At 34.0% G+C, this 20357-nt stretch overlaps 2 protein-coding genes across 2 annotated transcripts; both read left to right on the top strand.

Annotated features, from left to right (window-relative positions):
• Window positions 1-3155: 3155 nt before the first annotated feature.
• LOC140872164 (uncharacterized) lies at window positions 3156-6366 on the top strand. The gene is made up of 5 exons (XM_073274946.1): window positions 3156-3292; window positions 3865-4066; window positions 4391-4479; window positions 4801-4908; window positions 6007-6366. The coding sequence occupies exons 2-5, from the start codon at window positions 3889-3891 to the stop codon at window positions 6226-6228; spliced, it is 597 nt and encodes a 198-aa protein (XP_073131047.1). The 5' UTR covers window positions 3156-3292; window positions 3865-3888; the 3' UTR covers window positions 6229-6366.
• Window positions 6367-15063: 8697 nt separating this feature from the next.
• Window positions 15064-19299, top strand: LOC140871568 (T-complex protein 1 subunit epsilon). Its single transcript, XM_073274131.1, has 9 exons — window positions 15064-15356; window positions 16141-16459; window positions 17156-17504; window positions 17761-17893; window positions 17987-18039; window positions 18163-18265; window positions 18441-18607; window positions 18694-18807; window positions 18932-19299. The coding sequence occupies exons 1-9, from the start codon at window positions 15158-15160 to the stop codon at window positions 19100-19102; spliced, it is 1608 nt and encodes a 535-aa protein (XP_073130232.1). The 5' UTR covers window positions 15064-15157; the 3' UTR covers window positions 19103-19299.
• The last annotated feature ends 1058 nt before the right edge of the window (window positions 19300-20357 follow it).

The following is a 20357-nucleotide window of genomic DNA, read 5'->3' as shown; positions in this document are numbered from 1 at the left end:
AAAGTGTAAAACCTGTTGGATACAAATGGGTTTTTATTCGAAAGTGAAATGAGAAAAATGAAATAGTCAGATATAAAGCTAGACTTGTTGCACAAGGTTTTTCTCAAAGGCCTGGAATTGATTATGAAGAAACGTATTCTCCTGTTATGGATGCAATTACGTTTCGATATTTAATTAGTTTGACAGTGTCTGAAAATTTGGAAATGTGTCTGATGGATGTTGTTACGGCTTACTTATACAGATCACTTGATAGTGATATATACATGAAAATCCTTGAAGGATTTAAGATGCCTGAGGCACAAAGTTCAAAACCCAGAGAATTTTATTCTGTAAAATTGCAAAGATCATTATATGGGTTGAAGCAATCCGGCCGAATATGGTATAATCGGCTAAGTGAGCACTTGATGAAAAAGGGATATATAAATGATCCAATATGCCCTTGTGTTTTCATCAAGAAAACAATATCCGGATGTGTAATTATTGCTGTATATGTCGGTGATTTAAACATCATTGGAACGAATAAAGAAATTTAAGAGGTTATGATGTACTTGAAGGAAGAATTCGAAATGAAGGATCTTGGAAAAACCAAGTACTGTCTGGGTTTACAAATAGAACAAAAAGAATATGGAATTTTTGTTCACCAGAAAAATTATACAGAAAAGATCCTTAAACGTTTTAATATGGATAAATCAAATCCATTAAGTACTCCAATGGTTGTAAGATCATTAAACATAGAAAATGATCCATTCCGTCCATGTGAAGATGATGAAGTTATTCTTGATCCAGAAGTACCATATCTAAGTGTCATTGGTGCCCTTATGTATCTTGAAAATTGCACTAGACCAGATATATCTTTTGCTGTAAATTTATTGGCAAAATTCAGTTCATATCCAACAAAGAGGCACTGGAACGGAATTAAACATATATTTCGTTATCTACGAGGAACGACAGATTTGAGACTTTTGTACTCAAAAACACCAATCAAAGTATCATTGGTTATGCAGATGCTGGATATTTATCTGATCCACATAAGGCACGTTTCCAAACCGGATATGTATTTACTCGTGGAGGCACCGCAATTTCTTGGCGTTCACAGAAACAAATACTCGTAATAACTTCATCAAATCACGCTAAGATTATTGCGCTACATGAAGTAAGCCGTGAATGTGTTTAGCTAAAATCAATGACACAAATATCCAAACTTTTTGTGGATTATCAGTAGACAAGAAGCCTGTGACGTTGTATGAAGACAATGCTGCATGTATTGCTCAAATGAAAGAAGGATACATCAAAAGTGACAGAACAAAACATATACCCCCAAAGTTTTTTGCCTACACTCAAGAGCTTGAGAAGAATAAAGATATTGATATCTGTTATATTCAATCAAGTGAGAACTCATCAGATCTCTTCACAAAGGCACTTCCCACGACGATATTCAGAAAACATATATACAACAATGGGATGCGCAATCTGCGGAATATGTGAAGAATCACTCATGTTAACATGAGGGAGAGTTTACGTGGCTGCACTCTTTTTACCTTACTATGGTTTTTATCCCACTGGGTTTTTCCTAGTAAGGTTTTTAACGAGGCAGTATAAAACACGTAATGAAGACTGTCGTCATATCACAATCATCATCACAAGGGGGAGTGTTGAAAAATATATTATTATTATTATTATTATTATTATTATTATTATTATTATTATTATTATTATTATTATTATGTTGAATATTGAATATTGAATGTTGAATATTGAGTTGTAAAATGTGAAAAATTAGTGTGTGATGATGTAGATGATGATGTATTAATTTTTGGACTAATCTCAAATGTGGATCTATAAATAAGTCTTTATTTGTGATGAAAAATAAAATTGAGTTGAGAGAAAAATATTATAAAGTGTAGAGCTTGATATATTTTGAGTTTTGAAGTTTTTGCTTTTTACCATAAATTTTTATTTTTTAACAATAAATATATATATATATATATTGAACATAAAATTAATATTTTTATGGATAAGATCTCTATCACACAAAATTAACTTAATGAAATCGTCAATCATATAAGAGTTTTTACAGGGATGTCAAAAATAAACAAAAAGTCTGAGATTTGGGTTGGGGGTTCTCAGGTTTGGGTCAGATCGGATTGGACCCATTGACGCGAAAAATATCGTCACGTCATATTTATTTTGTAAAATTTTGATTTTTTGAAGAAAATATTTATTTTGTGTACTAAGTATACCTTAAATTTTCTACAATTAGAATTCAAATTTAAATCATATATAAGCGAAATATTGTTATTATGTGTTTAAATTAAAATATTACTTATATTATTATTTTATGATTTAAATTTTTATTTTGTTAATTTTAATAAAATAAAAAAGTAAATCGGATTGGTTCGGGTTAATCAGATTAGTTTGGTTCAGTCGGGTTCAAGTCGGTCGTTTTTTTAGTTCAATTGGATTCGGCTCGATTTGGGTTGTGATGTTTTTTTTTTTTTGCTAATACCTTACGTCAACCTGACCCGAACCTACCTGAATTTACACCCCTAAATTTTTTCTTTCGAAAATATTTAACGCAAACATCAAATTTCAAACAACTTTTATGCTAAATAATGTTTCAAAAGAAGTAATTTTGATACCACACACGAAAGTGTGCAGGAAATTTGTAAGAAACTGCTAAACTACACTAGTGTCTTTTAACATTTTATTGTGTAAATAATCTGTGGGCGACTCATAAAATACAATAGTGTGTTTTTTTTATTATTTATTTTTTGGTTATAGAGAATGTTAAAATACACTACATATTTTATCAATCGCCCACAAATTCACTCCACACTTTCCGGAGATCAAAACTCTCAAAAGAAGATAAAGTACATGGTAAAATCAATATTCCAAAAAGCGTGGTCTAAGGTAGTATTTTGGATAGCTTCTAAACAAAATTTCTCAGCTTTTTTCTTCACAAAAATTTGAAATTTTATAAAATATTATGAAAACTCTACTAATCACTACCCCGCTTTTCCCGTAATGGTAGCCTCTAGGCGTAAGGAGACTAATCGGGCGCTGGGCCCATTGGGCCGCCTAGGCTTTTTATTTTATTTTTATCTTGGCCCAACAAATAATGGGTTCCGCCCCTGCGCCCCAATTCCCCCCTTTCTTATTTCTTCTCAAACTGCTACCGACCCAGCGAGAGACTGCAGAGACTCTCTAGCCTCCAGACTCCGTCGCTGCCGCCACCCGCCCTTGTTACCGCCGGCCAACTTCTCCCATCGGTAGCCGTCGCTCCTGCCGTTAGGTAAGAGATATGTTAATTTCATATTTGATTTTGAATGATATAATCTTCATTCTTCACATACAGAAAAATAATGGTGCACTATGAGCTAACATTTATCGATTAAAAATTTAAAAGATAGATATCTTTTTTATTTGCATTATTATTTGAGCGTGTGATATGAGGATTTCGTGGGTTTAAGGTTTTCTCCATGCCGGCTCTTGATTGTCTTATCAATTAAGATATGAAAAAGCAAAATTGTTGGTACTTTTTTAGTTTTAATCAATAATAAATAATTGAGATGTAAGTGCAAATGAGAGGAACACTTTCACAGTAAACTCATGAATGTCCAAGGTATTTACTATTTAGACTATTAAAAAAAACTGCCGAGGAGCCTAGGCGCAAGGCAGTGGGTAGCCGCCCCGCCCGCTTACTGTGTTGCACATTTTAGAACACTGGGTAAAATATATCAGCAACAATTTTTTTTTTGTTATCACATTGAGTCTAATTAAAAAAAGCCCAAAATCTAAAAATCTGCCTCACAAATGATATTTTTTTTTCTCCCCTTTGGATTCAAAACACAAATTCACGAACAGCCGCGCATCGCTGTAAAGAACGAGATGAACAGCACATTGACGGCAGACGCGGCGGCGCAGCTCCAAGAGGGAATACAATTGGTGCTTTCTCGATGGGCCGCTCTTCAAATGGCCGTGGAGAATCATTGGGGCGGCCATGACTCACTACAGAAATCTCAGCAGCTCGGCCTCAATCTTTTTCATCGCCTCTGTCAATCCAAAGGTATCTTTAATCAGTTTTAATATTCTTACATCTCTTAGAGACATAGGTTAAAATTTCGTTAAGTTTTCTTTGAGATGTTAAAAATTTGTGTAAATGGAGTAGAAATAATTGAATTTAATGTTTTCTAGAATGCTAAGTTTCAGAGAACTCATTTGAGTTTCCAAATACATTTTAAAACTCTTTCGAAACTTTGATGGAATCGAAACTTTAGTTCAAGCTTGAATTGTGTAGTAGTTAAAAATTGTATGCTTGTTGCTGATGAATGTGAGTATATATATTTTAACTCAATTTCCATTTGTCACTATTGATTTCTTCATTGCGCAGAACAAGTATACATTGATGATTTAGAAGATATGCTTGATGAATTCATGCTTTCTCTCAATACGGAGATAGGAGATGGTAGCATTGAAGAGGTAATCTTTCAATACACCCACATCCGCAGACACCTTAATTTTGTGTTTAATGAATAGGAGAAGGAAAAATATCTCGATCTCGATAGTAGCTCCAAGCAAATTTTCATATGTAAACTTCATGTTCCTTGCATCATACGTTATTAGAAAGCTTGAATTTGTGCATAAAAAAACTGTCAATATTTTATTTTATAATGTATGGTTTGGGTGCTAACTTGATTCAAATTTCAATATTTCAGTTTCTCTAAGATCGGTTGAAAATTTTCCTATTTGTTGGCGATACAATGGCTGACGAACAGTTGTCACAATTTCCATATTTTGCAGATAGCAGAAAAGTTAATGATAATGCGTGAAGAGTGCTTAGAAGGCAATTTCAGCACAATTAAGAAGTTGAAGGAAGCAGTTGCTCCTCGTATTTCTTATGTCAGACAGGTAATTATCGCTCTTTTTGGGGCTTGATTCTTCGCTTTGGGAAAAAAAATTCAAGTTTGTTTGGTTAGTATGTTTTCTGTTAGATGTTTTATTAGTGAGGAAGCAGTTATCAGATTTATGCATTTTTATTTTCTCACAACCATGAGTTAAGAGATGGGTAACATGCTTGTATATATTGTTACATGTTACAAGCACCGCCCGACGAAGGGAGGACGGGGAAACTATACCATGAGATTTAACGATTTAATCTATGGGTATTTAAAAAGCATTTGTGATTCTGGTACTTGGGTTAAATTTGCCATGCGATATGAGAATATAGCTGTCCATTTTGAACTTCCATGCTTCCACTTAATTTTTATCTCCCCCAAGTTGTCACTTTGTATACGAGAAGAACAATCATATCAAGATATTTTGTCTTTTATGTTTTGGTATGAAATGTTGTGTATGCACAAATTATGGGGTAGTTGGTAAAATTACCTTGGTTAAATTTTTTTTTCTTCTAGAAATAATCCTCTAGAGGACTATTTTTCAAAAACAAGTTTGATCAATGTTGTTTTCCAAATATGTTTCGCCCAAATTGCCATAAACTCCCAACTCAATTTTTTTAACAAAAAAGACAAATAGATAAAAAGGATGTTTTGGTAATATTTTTTAGATCCACTTCAAAATTTCAAGTTCTATTGCTTTTAGTCTCCCGATGTCTCAACTCTCAACTAAATTTCTGTGAATGTGTAAATTGCACTCATCAATTGTATGCACGAGTCCGAAGATATCATTCAATTATAGATACTAGTTTTATTACTTTGATGTTTCACTTGATGAAAAAAGAATACCTTTTCACCTATAACTTGGTATGAATTTTTATGATATTTTGGGCAAGTTAAAAATGCTTCGATCTTCATGATTTCATGATCTCTTTGTTGAGATGTATCTCAAAGTTCAACTTTTATATACATGGATCAATGTTAATTACTCTCACTTCGTTTTGCATCGTTGGTCAGGCAATGACAAAAAAATCTAGTGCTAGTCGTCGTAATTTCTGAAAAAATCTAGTATTAGTCATTGTAATTTCTGAAATGTTATCTTGGTTATTGTCAGGCTGGCTCCAAAGACGAAGATGATAGTGAAGATGATGATGATGAGATTTTGGGGGAAGCTACCACATCTGAAATGGAGGTTGATGCACCAGAATGCCAGTCTATCCTCAATCAAAAGAACACCGTAACTGATGGAAGCTCTAGCCTCGAAGAAAATGTACCCGAAGTAGTTGATGGATGGACCGTAGTTACCTCCAGACGTAATAAAGGTAGAAGGAACTGAGTTCAATCATCAGAAGTAATGATATTTTCTTCAGGAGGTGGTGGGGGATTGTGTTTTTTCCCATTTTGCCCATCTAGATAACGAACGAGGATTTCCTACACTATTTGTGTTGCTATGGTAATGAATGGTTTGGTATTATACTGGTATTTCTGGCTATTCTAGCTCTGTGTGAGACAAAATGGTAAATCTTTAGGTTATGCTTGGTATTAGCGAATGGGGTGGGAATATAATGAGCATTCATATCTCATTCCCTATATCCATATTTGGTTCTCATTCCCATTGAAAGTCATTCTCATCCATCTTCCCACACTAAAGAGATTACCGTTAAAGCAGCCCAAGCGAGACTTACTACATCCATGTGAATTATGTATCATATCTTTATAAATACAAATGAAACATTCCTCACTAATAATAGTGGAATCAATGATGCAGAGTTAAAAAGAGGGATTTTGGCCAAACACTATAGATAAATTTGAAACGACCTCTTACTTCTAATAATTAATTATTGAATAAAATATGGATTTTCAAAGAATTTTTCGGCTTGATCTATCTATTTATATAACAACCCAACCAACAACATTAAATAAACTAGACCGAGAGAAAAAATAAACGAAAACTTGAGAAAAAGACTCGATATTCCAAACATCCAAAAGTTTAATGATTTGATACATGCGTGCCCACAAATAATTCTAAAAATAATATCTTTACATTTACATTTACTAGAGTAACGAGATAAAAGACTTTAAAGATAAACATTTGCGAAAGATTGACATAGGTCAGAGGGATGTGTCGTGCCCGCATCGCAGTCCAATCGATAGTCCTGCCCCTCAATCTCCATGATAACCTATACCTGCACCAAGTAGATATAGTGAGCCTTGGGGTCCATCAAGAATATGGGGGAAATAACGAGTAATATATACATACATGCACACACAATTAAAAATAACTTGTACTAAAAATACTGTGTCCTTATATTTAAACAAAAAGACTTCTGAAAAGAAAGAGAACATGAAAATAACATATGCATGGCTAAGTCGAACATGATTAATGTAACTGCATAAACTGTACTGAAACATAATCATATAAATTTTGAACTTAGATCCTTGGATTGTGACTCTGAACATTCGATCTCGATCATGGCTGCAGTATACTATGCCGCAAGGAAGTCAGGATATCTCCCAACTCGTCTTGCCCTATAGGTGGCAAGGGAAGCCAAGATTTCTCCCGGCTCGTCCAAACCCATACGGTGGTAAGGAAAACCAGGATTTCTCCCAACTCGTCCAAACCCATAAATTTGGTAAGGGAAGCCAAGACGTCTCTCAGCTCGTCCAAACACATACTTTCATATAGTCACAACCATCTCACTTCGTTCATAAAAATATTTTCTTTCATTCTTGATTTAAGGACTTAGCATGCATATGTAGATGTAATGTACTCATAAATATTTACTCAATAATCATGCAAGAAACTAGATGACTGGGATGGTGATTTAGGGAGCAAACCAAGGATAGAAATCTAAACCATAAATTTGCGCTTAGGACAATCCGAGCGGTTCACCCGTAAAGCTTACAACTCACTCAATTCTTATTCAAAAAGTGTTCTGCTTGAAACCACGACTCCCACACACTTAAAACTAAATAAAAAAGTCATCCTCAATGCATCCTCCGTTGCTTAACCACGCTAAAAGTTCAATTTTCCGGACAGCAAGCTTAGAATTCTAAAATTCTGCACCTCTTTATTCAAATGCCTAGAACTCTACCAAAACTTAACCGAATTAATTCCCGCTTTCACCGACATATTCCTAACATCTTAGAATAATTTCAGACCCGAGCCCTTAAACAAAACATGAGATTTCCCCTGCCTTGGCCATAAATTTCCTGACAGCCCCAACACTTGGCAAAATTCTGCTCAAGTCCCAATTATAAACTCTTTCAAAAACTTAGCCATATATCTCCCGAGTTCCAAGCCATTAAACTAGGATAGAGACAAACACTTAGGCTCATCTCAAACCCCCAAGAACTCACCCCAACCAGCTAAATTAACTTGATATGACAGCCCTTAACAACCCCATAAAACCGAGCCCAACCTCCTCAAATTCGAATGCACCCCAACTCCAACCTACAAGCTAACTTCTTCCCATCCTAAGCACTATCATGTGAGCTACATTCTCATCCATGGTAGCCCCTATCCACCATCCAAGCAACACAAACAACATCACACAACAAATTTCAAGCCGAGGAATGCTAGTAATTTTTCTGAAATTTTTCGAAAATATGGAACAACAATGTAATCACCATTTAAAATTCATAGCACATTCCATTCCTCAACAAGAAATCATAATAGGATCATTTCTCAAACACAAACATGGCAAAATCCATCATGAAATTTTCGCAACAGGACACTAAATTTCGGAAAACATGAAGTGCATAAATACCATTAAATCACACGACATAATAATCCACAAGGTGAGAAAAGAAGTCATATCCTTGCCTAAGCTACAAAAATCAAAGGAAACAAAAGCTCAATGAGCTATGGCCGATGTGAGCTGGAATGTGCTGAACCGAGCTGTAAAAATGGAGGAACCAGCTCGCTCTGCTCGCCGTGATGAAGCTTCGTCGGAGAAGAATAAATGAAATGAAGCTGCGGCAGCGTGGCTTGAAGAGAAGATGAAAGCCGATGGTGGTGTGTGTTGGAGGAGAAGGGAAATGTCATGAATGTGTGTGTGTGTTTGGGCGTGAGAATTGGTGTAATTTTAGGGGCTAGCGTCATGTATTAAGTTTGAGTGTGTAAGTCTGTGTATGTATAAATGTAAGTATATAAATGTGAGTGTGTGAGTATTATGGAAAAAGTGCTACACACTTCTAAAAAATGCTATTCAAACTTAACAACTAAGACTATAAATTTAATTGCATTAAATTAAATAAAAGCTTGGATATTCTAATTTAAAATATTAAATTGAATTTTGCTAGTTTGTAATTAAAAATGCTAACTTTCGCAAAAGTTTAAAAATAAGCTCTAGAATGCGGAACTGAAAGCTACTGAATCCAAGAATTAAAACTTAATACTTTAAATATTTTGATGTCGCGGCGATAAATAAAATTTTTAAAAAATAAACAGAGAGATTAAAATAATTTTAAATAAACTAGACGAACGTTTAAAAATAATTTAAATAAATACACAAACGAAAATAAAATTTTTTAAAATGATTTGGATAATTAAAAAGGATTTAAATAAATAAGCTATAAATTTAAAATAATTTAAAGTAGTTAACCGCTAAACTTATGCTATTTAAAATAAATAAGTTGAAAACTCAAAAATATTTAAACAAATAAGCTAAACAATTAAAATCATTTAAATAAGCAAGCTTAAACCTTTAAAATTTTAAAACAATTAAGTTGTACAATAAAAATTATTTTTACAAATAAACTTAAATAATTAAAAAACATTACTTAAATAGTTAGTACAATAAAAATTATTTTGAATAAATAATAAAATATTTTATTAACACATAATTCACATAAAAAATTTAAATCAATTAAACCTAAAAATAATAATCCTAATATTTATTTAATTTAATGCATGTGATTTAGTATATTAGATTTTTGGGCGTCACAAAATCAATCTGATTCAGATTTCGAATCGAGAAAGATTAAATACAAGCAAAATGTCCCAAGAGAATGGGAACACGTGAATAATAAGGTTTATCTTCTTGTTGATCGTAAGTAAATTATTCTCACCTCTTATTTTTATATTTATATAAAAATCTTTTCAATATTTAATTTTTTAAAATTATTATTAATATATATAATAATAATAACGACAATATTATAACATATATTATTAAATAATTATATAATTATTTTATTATTATATAATGAATAAGAATTATTTAATATTAATTATCAGTATTATGATTTATTTATTTATTTAATTATTATTTATAAAAGTATTAATAAAAGTATTATTATATTTATTATAAAATTATTATAGTTATTATTATAATGAAATAATATTAATAATCATTAAAATATATGTTTAGATTAGTTAAAATAAATAATAATTTATAATAATTACTACATCAACAATAATTATTATTTTTATAATAATAATAATAATAATAATAATAATAATAACAACAACAATAACAACAACAATGATGATGCTGCATTTGAATAACTATTATTATTTGTAGTTAACATTTGATTTGATTATTAAAAATAATTTCATTCCATTTTTTTTATTTTTTTCAGTATCAATCATTGGAATGAAATATAACCATCATTTCATTCTTATTCTTATTTTATCCTAAATTGATTTTATTTCTACCTTGTTTATTTTCAATGTACCAATCATGTCCTTAGATTCTTTTGTTTATTAAATTCCTCTCGTTTGTGTAAAATCTTCCTTTTGTTGCATCCTTCTCATCAGCAAAACACTCCAATGACGTAAATTTGCATCTCCAAACCATGATGGCTAAAAGCCTAAAAGGGTGCATGTGTTGCTGTGTTAATAAGATGTTACACCCATCTTAGATTTAATGATCATCATTAATTTAAACATGAAAATTTTCAAGTCATATGATGATCATTTTTAAATTTATCTCGGGGTAACGTTAGGGTAGTTAGAAGTCAATCAGTTGATTGCTTATTTTACCTTTTGGGTACGTAATAAGAACTCGACTGATAGATGACTTATTCGTAGAATCATCAGATAAATATAGTCGATGAATAAATATGTTGTTAAACGTTTGATTGTGTGTGTGAAGAACCTCACTGTACAAGGATTAATCTTTACTATTTTATTAAGGTTGAGAGTAGGGGTGATCACATTTTTTCAAAAACCGCCCGAATCGACCACCCCGCACCGCCCCGCACCGTCGTATTTCATTTTTTGAAATAACCGCGGTTTAAAAAAAAAATAAAAATCGCCCCGCCGCTATGGTTCGGTTATAATTTTTGGCCCAAACCGCCCCGCACCGCACCGCCGTGTATAATGGTATTTAACTAGGGTTTTATTTATAGAACATTGTATATACATTATATACAATAGATTCGATTCTATGCCGCCTCCACTCTCTTCTCTTCCAACTCTTCTTCAAAAAAATTTTCCCTCTTTCTCTCTTCATAATCTATTTACTACTTCTCTATACAAATATTAATCATCAACTTGCCTAAACATATTATAGTTGATTAACTTTATTTTGTCGCTTGATTGTTATTTTATTTAGTTTTATTTTGTTTATTATAGTTTTCATTCATTATTCTAATAATTTGAATAACTTTATTTTTTTTTCATTTTACCTATCATTAAAAAAACTGCGAACTGACCGCAACCTCTTAAAACCGCCGAAAACCGCGAAAACGATTTTACATATAAAATCGCAACAAAAAAATTATAATAAAACCAAACCGCAATTGGCAATTCGGTTTGAATTTCTTATGAAAAATCGTCAAACCGCACCGTGATCACCCCTAGTTGAGAGCCTTAGAAAAACTGTTTTTGTGTTTTGGTCTGAATTTTCTTAATCCAAAAATACCCCTCCACTCACCCATATTCTTTTTATTATTTTCAATTTAAACTTTTTTTTAATTTTTTCTCCACTTTTCAATTCACTTCTTTTTTTTTTCTCAATTATATGGACATGACTGATCTCATACATATATATACATAAATTAAATAATATTCATATATTACGTCGCACACACGTTGAATGTGCCTCAATTGCTAGTTCCTATTATGTGGGGTAGTATGGATGCATGCATGGTTGAAGGTGAAAGGAAATTGGCCGCGGATATTTTTCATATAAATTATTTTTAAAAACAATTACAATTTACAGAGTACGATTTTAGGATTAAGTTTTTTTAGGAAACTAATATCATCACATCACAAGGATTAAATTTTTTCCATAAAGTTTAATAAATTTAATTCGAACTTTAATGTAAGTGTATGCAAAATTTGATGAAAGAATTTGCATCTAAGTTGACCGATCATATTCATTAAAGTTGAAATTTTTTGAAGTACTTTATTGGACATTTGATCTAGAATATATTCCAACCCCATAAAATATTTATAGCTAAACAATTGTTATTTTTAAAAGGCTGTAGGTCAATGGTACTTGATGGAGCTTAGAAAAATATTATCTTTTAACATGTTGGGATTTTTTGGGATGAAAGTTAGTAAATTATGTTTCTACATGAGAAATTGGAGAATGTTTAGAGGGATTATAATAGGACACAGACAACACATCAAATAAATCTTTTTGTAACTTATTTTGATCGATAAATAAATAACATTTCATTTTTTTTATGACGTGAGAACCAGCAAATAACATTGCACATATTCATTAATAAATAAAGTGATCAAGAATCCTTATTGGTACATAATCCCTTTGCTAGGAAAGAAATTCCTTAAACAATAATATATACCACGAAAATTTTCTCCCACTTCCTTTTATTATTATTTTAATGGGAAAGAAAATTGTTGCAGTTAGGTCTCAAACTCAGACGTTATTCCAAGTTTGATATTTTGTTGTCAAATAAACTATAAATTATCAGCACTTCATCTAATATCTCTATAATCTTCGTTTAGGTTAGAAAAAAAGTGTCACAAAACAAGCATCTTGTGCAAAGATCAAAATCATATCATTTTCTTAAAAGTGTCAAAACGAGCCAGCGAGCCGAGCCAGCCCACTTTTTAGGTGAGTTGAAAAACAACAACCCAACCCACCTATTTTAGGTGGTAGGACAAGCCAACTCGGTAGACTTAAATATAATTTGGTGGGTTAGGGCAGACCGACATGCAACAACCCACTGTTAGCCGTTAGGCAGGGCGGGAGCAGGCCAACCCGATGTGCCTAACTTATTTTGATATGTCTACTGATCTGCTAGTTTTTGCAGGTAATTACTGCTTGAAACAGATACTCAAATATTACTTTGTACTAGTTAAAAATTCTAATATCGAATATTAGATAATAATAAAATAATTGTTATGTACTATCTATTTCTCACATGCCATAATCATTATCACCCGTAGAGGTGTTAAAATGAATTAGGCATATCGGGTTGGCTCGTTCCGTCATACACAATAGGTGGGTTGAGTTGACAATTTCTCAATCCGTCTTAAAGGTAGGCTGACCCACCACACCTAATGATGGGTTGGGGTGGGTTGCGGGTTGGCCCGTCAAAACCCGTCAAATTACACGTAGACCTGCTGGGTTGACCCGTCCCGCCACTTAAAATAGGTAGGTTGGATTGGTGTTTTCTCAACCTGCTTAAAAGGTGGGCCGCCCCGCCTGATAGTGGATTGCGACGGGTTATGGGCCAACCCGTTTCGCTGACCTGTTTTGACACCTCTAATCACCCGTCATGCAGGACGGATTTTCCAAAATGTTTTTACTATATATTAATTTCCGACATGATCTCCCCCAATTATTGAAAAGAATATGCATAACAACGTCTTTAATGGATGTTCTAGTTGGTGGAGTAGGGTAGATGGAGACTTGACTAGAGGTCAAGAGTTCGATTTCTCCTACCAACACTTTCTTGAATTAACATGTCGCCCAACACTTGTCTAGTGCGGTTTATCTGGATAGCGTAGTTTGCAGATTATTGCATTATTCCAAGAGTTTACCCATTACACACTAAAAAATAGCGGTTGTGGTTTTTCAATTCATTAAAAAAAATATGCATAATAGCGTCTGGTTATATATATATATTTCACCTAATTTTCGATCATCTTCAAATTTCTGACCACCGAGATTGAAATTTGTATCATATGATACATCGTTGGATTCACATTTTTTAGACGACCCTATCGTGAAAATTTCAAGGTAATCGAAATTGGTTTGGGCATGAGTACACGTGGATCTCTAGGATGCATGACATCAAAACTCTTTCTCTCTCTATATATATATATATATAGTTTTGATCACATGGGCAACCACCATGAACAACTACGTGAGCAACAGCTTACGTAGCAATCACTCATTGGATGTCCAAGGTGACACGTCAGCTGTTGCTCACGTAATTGCCCATATGATCAAAACTATATATATATATATATATATTGAGATGTCATAACAATTAAATCCTTGCGCCAAAATCGTAACTGCTTGGATGCTCTCGTGTGTAGCCTTAGTTTTTGGTCATGCAACCCCGGAGAGGATAGGAAGATGAACTAACGCTAACGTGCACTTCTAAGCAACGACAATGATGAAGCTACAATTGAATAATGCGATATATATGTAGTATTTGAGAGAGCTTCTAGTAAGCACTTCTCAACTTTTCAATAACAAAATTTCAAAGTTTTATTAAGAAAAAACTAAAAAATCTTCTCAACTTTTCAATAACAAAATTTCAAAGTTTTATTAAGAAAAAACTGAAAAATGCTTACTAAAAGCTTTTCCTAATACTACCATAATATAGTTGCAAAATGGAAATTGAACGTTAAATTCAAGAGGTAAGGTTGAGCATCTTTGAAGCTCCAAAATAGCAATTTATACATATAAATTTATTTTCACATAATGCAAATATTTCATCGCTTAAACCTGAAAACCCTGCCAAATTCATAAAGTTGGGCTCGTTCGGATCCAATTCATACTACCTTAGAAACGGAACTAGGAATTTTTATAGGGGTTAAACTAAACTTAAAGCATTAACTTATTTATGTGAACAATCATTGATAAAAAATTCCAGCCCAGTCCAGCCCACTAGGTGAGTCCGTCTACCTTAGACTCAAAGCAGCCCAAGTTCACTATTGGTTCAAGCAATTTTGACTCAAATTGGAAGAAACCTGAACCTTGGAACTGGAGAGAACCTATACCTACTTATGAAATTACAATTCTGCCACTGACTAGGGCACATTTCTTTCTGGAGTTCACTTGCTCCCTCCACACTCTTTACATTTCCAAATTCAAAGATCCGTCCCGAAAATGGCGTTGGCTTTCGATGAATTTGGCCGGCCGTTCATCATACTGCGGGAGCAGGAGCAGAAGACCAGGTTGCGAGGCCTCGATGCGCAGAAATCGAACATTGCCTCCGGTAAAGCGGTGGCTCGGATACTACGAACCTCGCTCGGACCCAAAGGCATGGACAAGATGCTCCAGAGTCCCGATGGTGACGTCACTATCAGTAAGTCTTCTGTTCCCGTGTTGATGTTTGGTCAGATTGTGTCCATGTTTGGACTGGTAATGACTTGTTCGATTTTTAAGTAAATTTCTTTCTGGTTACTGGCAAAGTTTGAGTTTTTAGATCGTACTGTATTTTAAATTATTTTTATCTGTGTTCCTGTGTGATGATTAGTGGAGCTCGGTGATGAACTGTTCTGTCATGTGAGTACTTTTAATACGAAGTAAATTGATCTGGGAATTGGTTTAGGCTGCATATGAGCGAGTGTGAATATGTGTGCAACGTTTTTAACTCAATACTTATTGATATTTATTGGCGTGTAAATAAAAATAAATAAAAAATCAGGGCGTGGCATTTTGTGATTAGGGTTTAAGGGGAGGTTTTTCGACCGTGCTGTGCATTTGGGGCCCCTCGGAGTACTCTATGCTTTCCATGTGCTAAGAAAAATGATTCAAGTAGTAATCTTATTTTATTCCACAAAAGCAATTTCAGTTTTTGATACTACACTTGGATTGGTTTTTTTTTATTTATTTATTTTATTTTGCTGTGTTATAGCTAGAAATATTATAGATCTATTTGTTTTATTCGACACGTAGTTACTAAATGGGTGTCTCCTTCCATATGAAATGTAGACAGAAAGGAAGCAGGAATGCCAGTCACTCTTATTACTATTAGGAAAAAGCTAAAATTGAAATGATTTATTATTCTACGATTTGTTTTTGAATATGCCATGTGAACTGAGAATTATTGCATAAAAGTTGCTAACTTTTTTTACTGTATGATGTAGCTAATGATGGTGCAACAATCTTGGAGCAAATGGACGTTGATAATCAAATTGCTAAGCTGATGGTTGAATTGTCACGAAGTCAAGACTATGAGATTGGTGACGGAACAACTGGAGTTGTGGTCATGGCTGGTTCCCTTCTAGAACAAGCTGAGAAACTATTGGAGCGCGGAATCCATCCTATACGAATTGCGGAAGGATATGAAATGGCTTCGAGGATTGCTTTTGAACATTTGGAGCATATAGCACATAAATATGAATTCAGTGTGACAGATGTAGAACCTCTTGTTCAAACTTGTATGACAACTTTATCCTCCAAGATGTAAGTGCCATCTGTTATGCCAAATGTCGGATCATTTTCTTTATGAGCATATCTTATAGTGTTCTTGGTGCTTTGTCGCATCATCATCCTCCAATCCCACGTTATCTGTGCTTTCCGGGTGTTTATTTGTCCATATATTCCAAACTCTTTGATACAGCTCTGTATGACAGGAATTTTACTGAACATACTTGACATTAGTATCAATCTTGAAGCAAAAAGTGTTTTGAGTTCCTAGATGTATTTTATGTCCGTTCACATTCATTCTAGTAATTAAATACAGGTATCTATGAGCTCTAGTGTATCTTACAATTTACTAGTGTTTCACTTTGATCCCTGTTGTCTTTAACAATTTTTTGAAATTTCTTTGATGTTTGTGTACTTCAAGTTCATTGAAATTTCACGTGTGCGATACATTGTCAAGCCTGAAAGTCAATTTCGGTATCAACACTTCTGCGTCAGTATCACCAATTTTTTTGTCATTGCAACCTTTTAGACGGTTAAGTTTATAATTTTGTATGCATTTTGTTTTTGTTTCTTTTGTTTTTTGTCTTTACTTGACATTTTATCGGGTGGTGGGGCTGGTGTAGAGTATTTGAAATTTAACTCTTGATTTACATTTATTTTCTAGTGTAGCTATTCAAGAACCTGATTCATCTGCATTATTTATATTGTATTATTTCCAAATTTGCTTTGCAGTGTGAATAGGTGCAAGCGGAGTTTGGCAGAGATTGCTGTTAAAGCAGTTCTTGCTGTTGCAGATTTAGAGAGGAAGGATGTCAATCTTGACTTGATTAAAGTGGAGGGGAAAGTCGGTGGAAAGTTGGAGGACACTGAATTAATATATGGGATTATTGTGGACAAAGATATGAGTCACCCTCAGATGCCAAAACAAATTGAAGATGCAAAAATTGCCATTTTGACTTGCCCCTTTGAGCCTCCTAAGCCAAAGACTAAGCATAAGGTTGATATTGACAGTGTGGAAAAATTCCAAACATTACGTCAGCAAGAGCAAAAGTATTTTGATGATATGGTTAAAAAATGCAAGGTAACCTGACTATATTCAGTTAATTTTGGGATTGTTTGATGAAATATGTGGAGTTGAGGTCGTTGGAAGTAGCCAATGTTTGGGATTTCACTATTTTTGTTTATGAAGAGAATAAAAAGAGGTGTTGTCCTGCATCTCCTCTAAGGACTGGGGACACACTACCGGATTTTTTCTTCCCTCTCCTTTTTATTTTGTTGAGGAGTGTGTAACTGAAAATAAAGCATGCATTACCTTGATGGAACTCACTGTATTGCAGGATGTTGGAGCTACCTTGGTCATTTGCCAATGGGGTTTCGATGATGAGGCAAACCACTTATTAATGAACAGAAATTTGCCTGCTGTCAGATGGGTCGGTGGTGTAGAGTTAGAACTAATTGCCATAGCGACAGGTTTGTTTCAGTTTTGCAGTTCTTCTAGTTCTTAGTTGATTTTTATCATATTTTGTGATTCATAATTGTCAAGGTTTCTTGACTTTGGTGCAGGCGGAAGAATTGTGCCAAGGTTTCAGGAATTGACAACAGAGAAACTGGGCATGGTATTTTCTCCTACCTGTCTCTCTATTCTATATTTTGACAGTACAGTACCTTTAGCTCCTCAGTTTGCAAGCTGTTGCATCTCATTTCTCTACGTTTTTCTTCAAATTGATTATGCCTGGTAGGCTGGTTTGGTTCGAGAAAAATCGTTTGGCACCACTAAAGATCGGATGATCTACATTGAGCACTGCGCAAATTCTAGGGCTGTAACCATATTTATCCGTGGTGGTGCGTTGTTTATTCCTCTTTTATCCATTTCTTGATTTTTTGCCATCTGGTCTGTATCTATCATGTCAATACTGTCGTGTCAGTTATTGTTTTTCACCTATATTTAGAGTCGCTACTTTTAATCAGTATTAGTTCAGAAATCAAGATGATACATTTGTTCTTCATGCTGAATTAGGCAATAAGATGATGATAGAGGAAACAAAACGCAGTCTTCATGATGCATTGTGTGTTGCACGGAATCTGATTCGTAACAATTCCATTGTGTATGGTGGTGGATCTGCCGAGATTTCTTGTTCAATTGCTGTGGAAGCTGCTGCTGACAAATACCCTGGAGTTGAGCAGGTGAGACGCAGAATTTAGCATTTAATCTTTTTGTTTCTCGTTACTTTCATCTTTGAAGCTGAAGCTTTACATGTTGGGTTTTCCAGTATGCCATAAGAGCATTTGCAGATGCATTAGATGCTATCCCCATGGCACTGGCAGAAAACAGTGGTCTACAGCCTATAGAAACATTATCAGCTGTCAAATCTCAGCAAATCAAGGTAATCTTGACCATTGCCTATTGGGTTTTTCTTTTTCTTCTTAAGTGGTGATTGAGCACCCCCGCGCCCTAGTTAGTCAATGAGTCATTTATGTTCAAAGTAATTTACGAAATACTTCCTGCAGGAGAACAACCACTGCTGTGGCATCGACTGCAACGATGTTGGCACAAACGATATGCTAGAACAAAACGTATTTGAGGCTCTCATCGGAAAACAACAGCAGATTCTCCTAGCCACTCAAGTTGTCAAGATGATCCTCAAAATTGATGATGTCATCTCACCTTCTGATTATTGATTTTACCGGTCAAGGTACATGATGCGACAATTTTGCTGTGTGTATTGTTTGTTGGTCATCCGCGGTATGATCAGTGTTTGCTGAAATGGTTTGAGTATATTTACAATTAGATTCATCATTCAGTCACTCTTGTGTTGAATTTTACTGAGGTTCGATGGATCACTTGTGTTTCTTAGGCTTTTTGTTACGGATTTGAAGTTCTTGGTTTTGAACTCAGCAATTTAAAGGCGTTACCCTACAAAAAGTTAAGCCTGTTTGGAGAATCTGCCTCAAGATTGTCATGAAATTCTTAACTAAAGTTTTTCCCTAAGCATAATGAATGCTAAAGCACATTATTTTGGCCTTGGGCGACAAACTTCATGTGCTTCGTGTCTAGTGGGACAACGTTAAATTCAAGGTATCGGTGGTACCAATTCATACTCGATGGATCTGTCCACTACATGCTTTGAGGCTGTCATTTTCTGTCTACCGTGTTTGGGTAGGAAGCTATTCTCAATTTTTATTATTTTTTATTTTTTAATCAAATATTATTCACTTTTAAGTTCATTTTAAAAAACCCCACAAATCTTTTACCAACTTTTTTCTTTTTATTAAATTCACCACAATACGTTGAATTGCCACCTTAGGTCACTGGATCCTTGCTAAAGAACTTGTGAATATTACAATTTCCGCAAATGCATTTCGAAGCTGAAATGGATTTTCAAATTTGGTAGCTAGATTTTTTTAAAAAAATTGTATAATATAAGAGAGTGTGTGTGTGTGTGTGTGTGAATATTCTTTTGATTTCTGTGTGATGAAATCAACATTTATCAAAACTTCTGCTAAATGTCACGTAGAACTAATTACATCAATTGATTAAACGCTATACTCTCTACAAATTAACATCCATATATAAGAGCTAAAAAGTCGAACCACCTAATCAAAATATTAATTTTGACGAAAATTCTTACGAAATAACTCCATTACCAATCATAAGCAGATTCATACACTCGAATTCCATTCGCAAAAAGGGTGAAGTAAACAAGATTTAAAGCCACAACATTAAGCTAGCTGTTGGATAATGGATTTGATTTGGAGGGAAGTATTGGATTTGGTGAATGGATCTCAATTGACATTTATCTCGTATGAATTTGAAATCCCTTAACGATTTCGAATCACGACTCGAAACTTGGATATTCGGATCTATCATGTCGAGACGATAAAAAATGGTTAACTCACCGGAGGTCGCCGGAAAATCGAAGAAGACGGCGGCGAC

Source organism: Henckelia pumila, unplaced genomic scaffold (assembly GCF_033568475.1).
Source record: "Henckelia pumila isolate YLH828 unplaced genomic scaffold, ASM3356847v2 CTG_461:::fragment_3, whole genome shotgun sequence".
Lineage (NCBI taxonomy): Eukaryota > Viridiplantae > Streptophyta > Magnoliopsida > Lamiales > Gesneriaceae > Henckelia > Henckelia pumila.
Note: the sequence above shows the minus strand (reverse complement) of the source record. Positions and strands in the feature narration are given on the sequence as shown.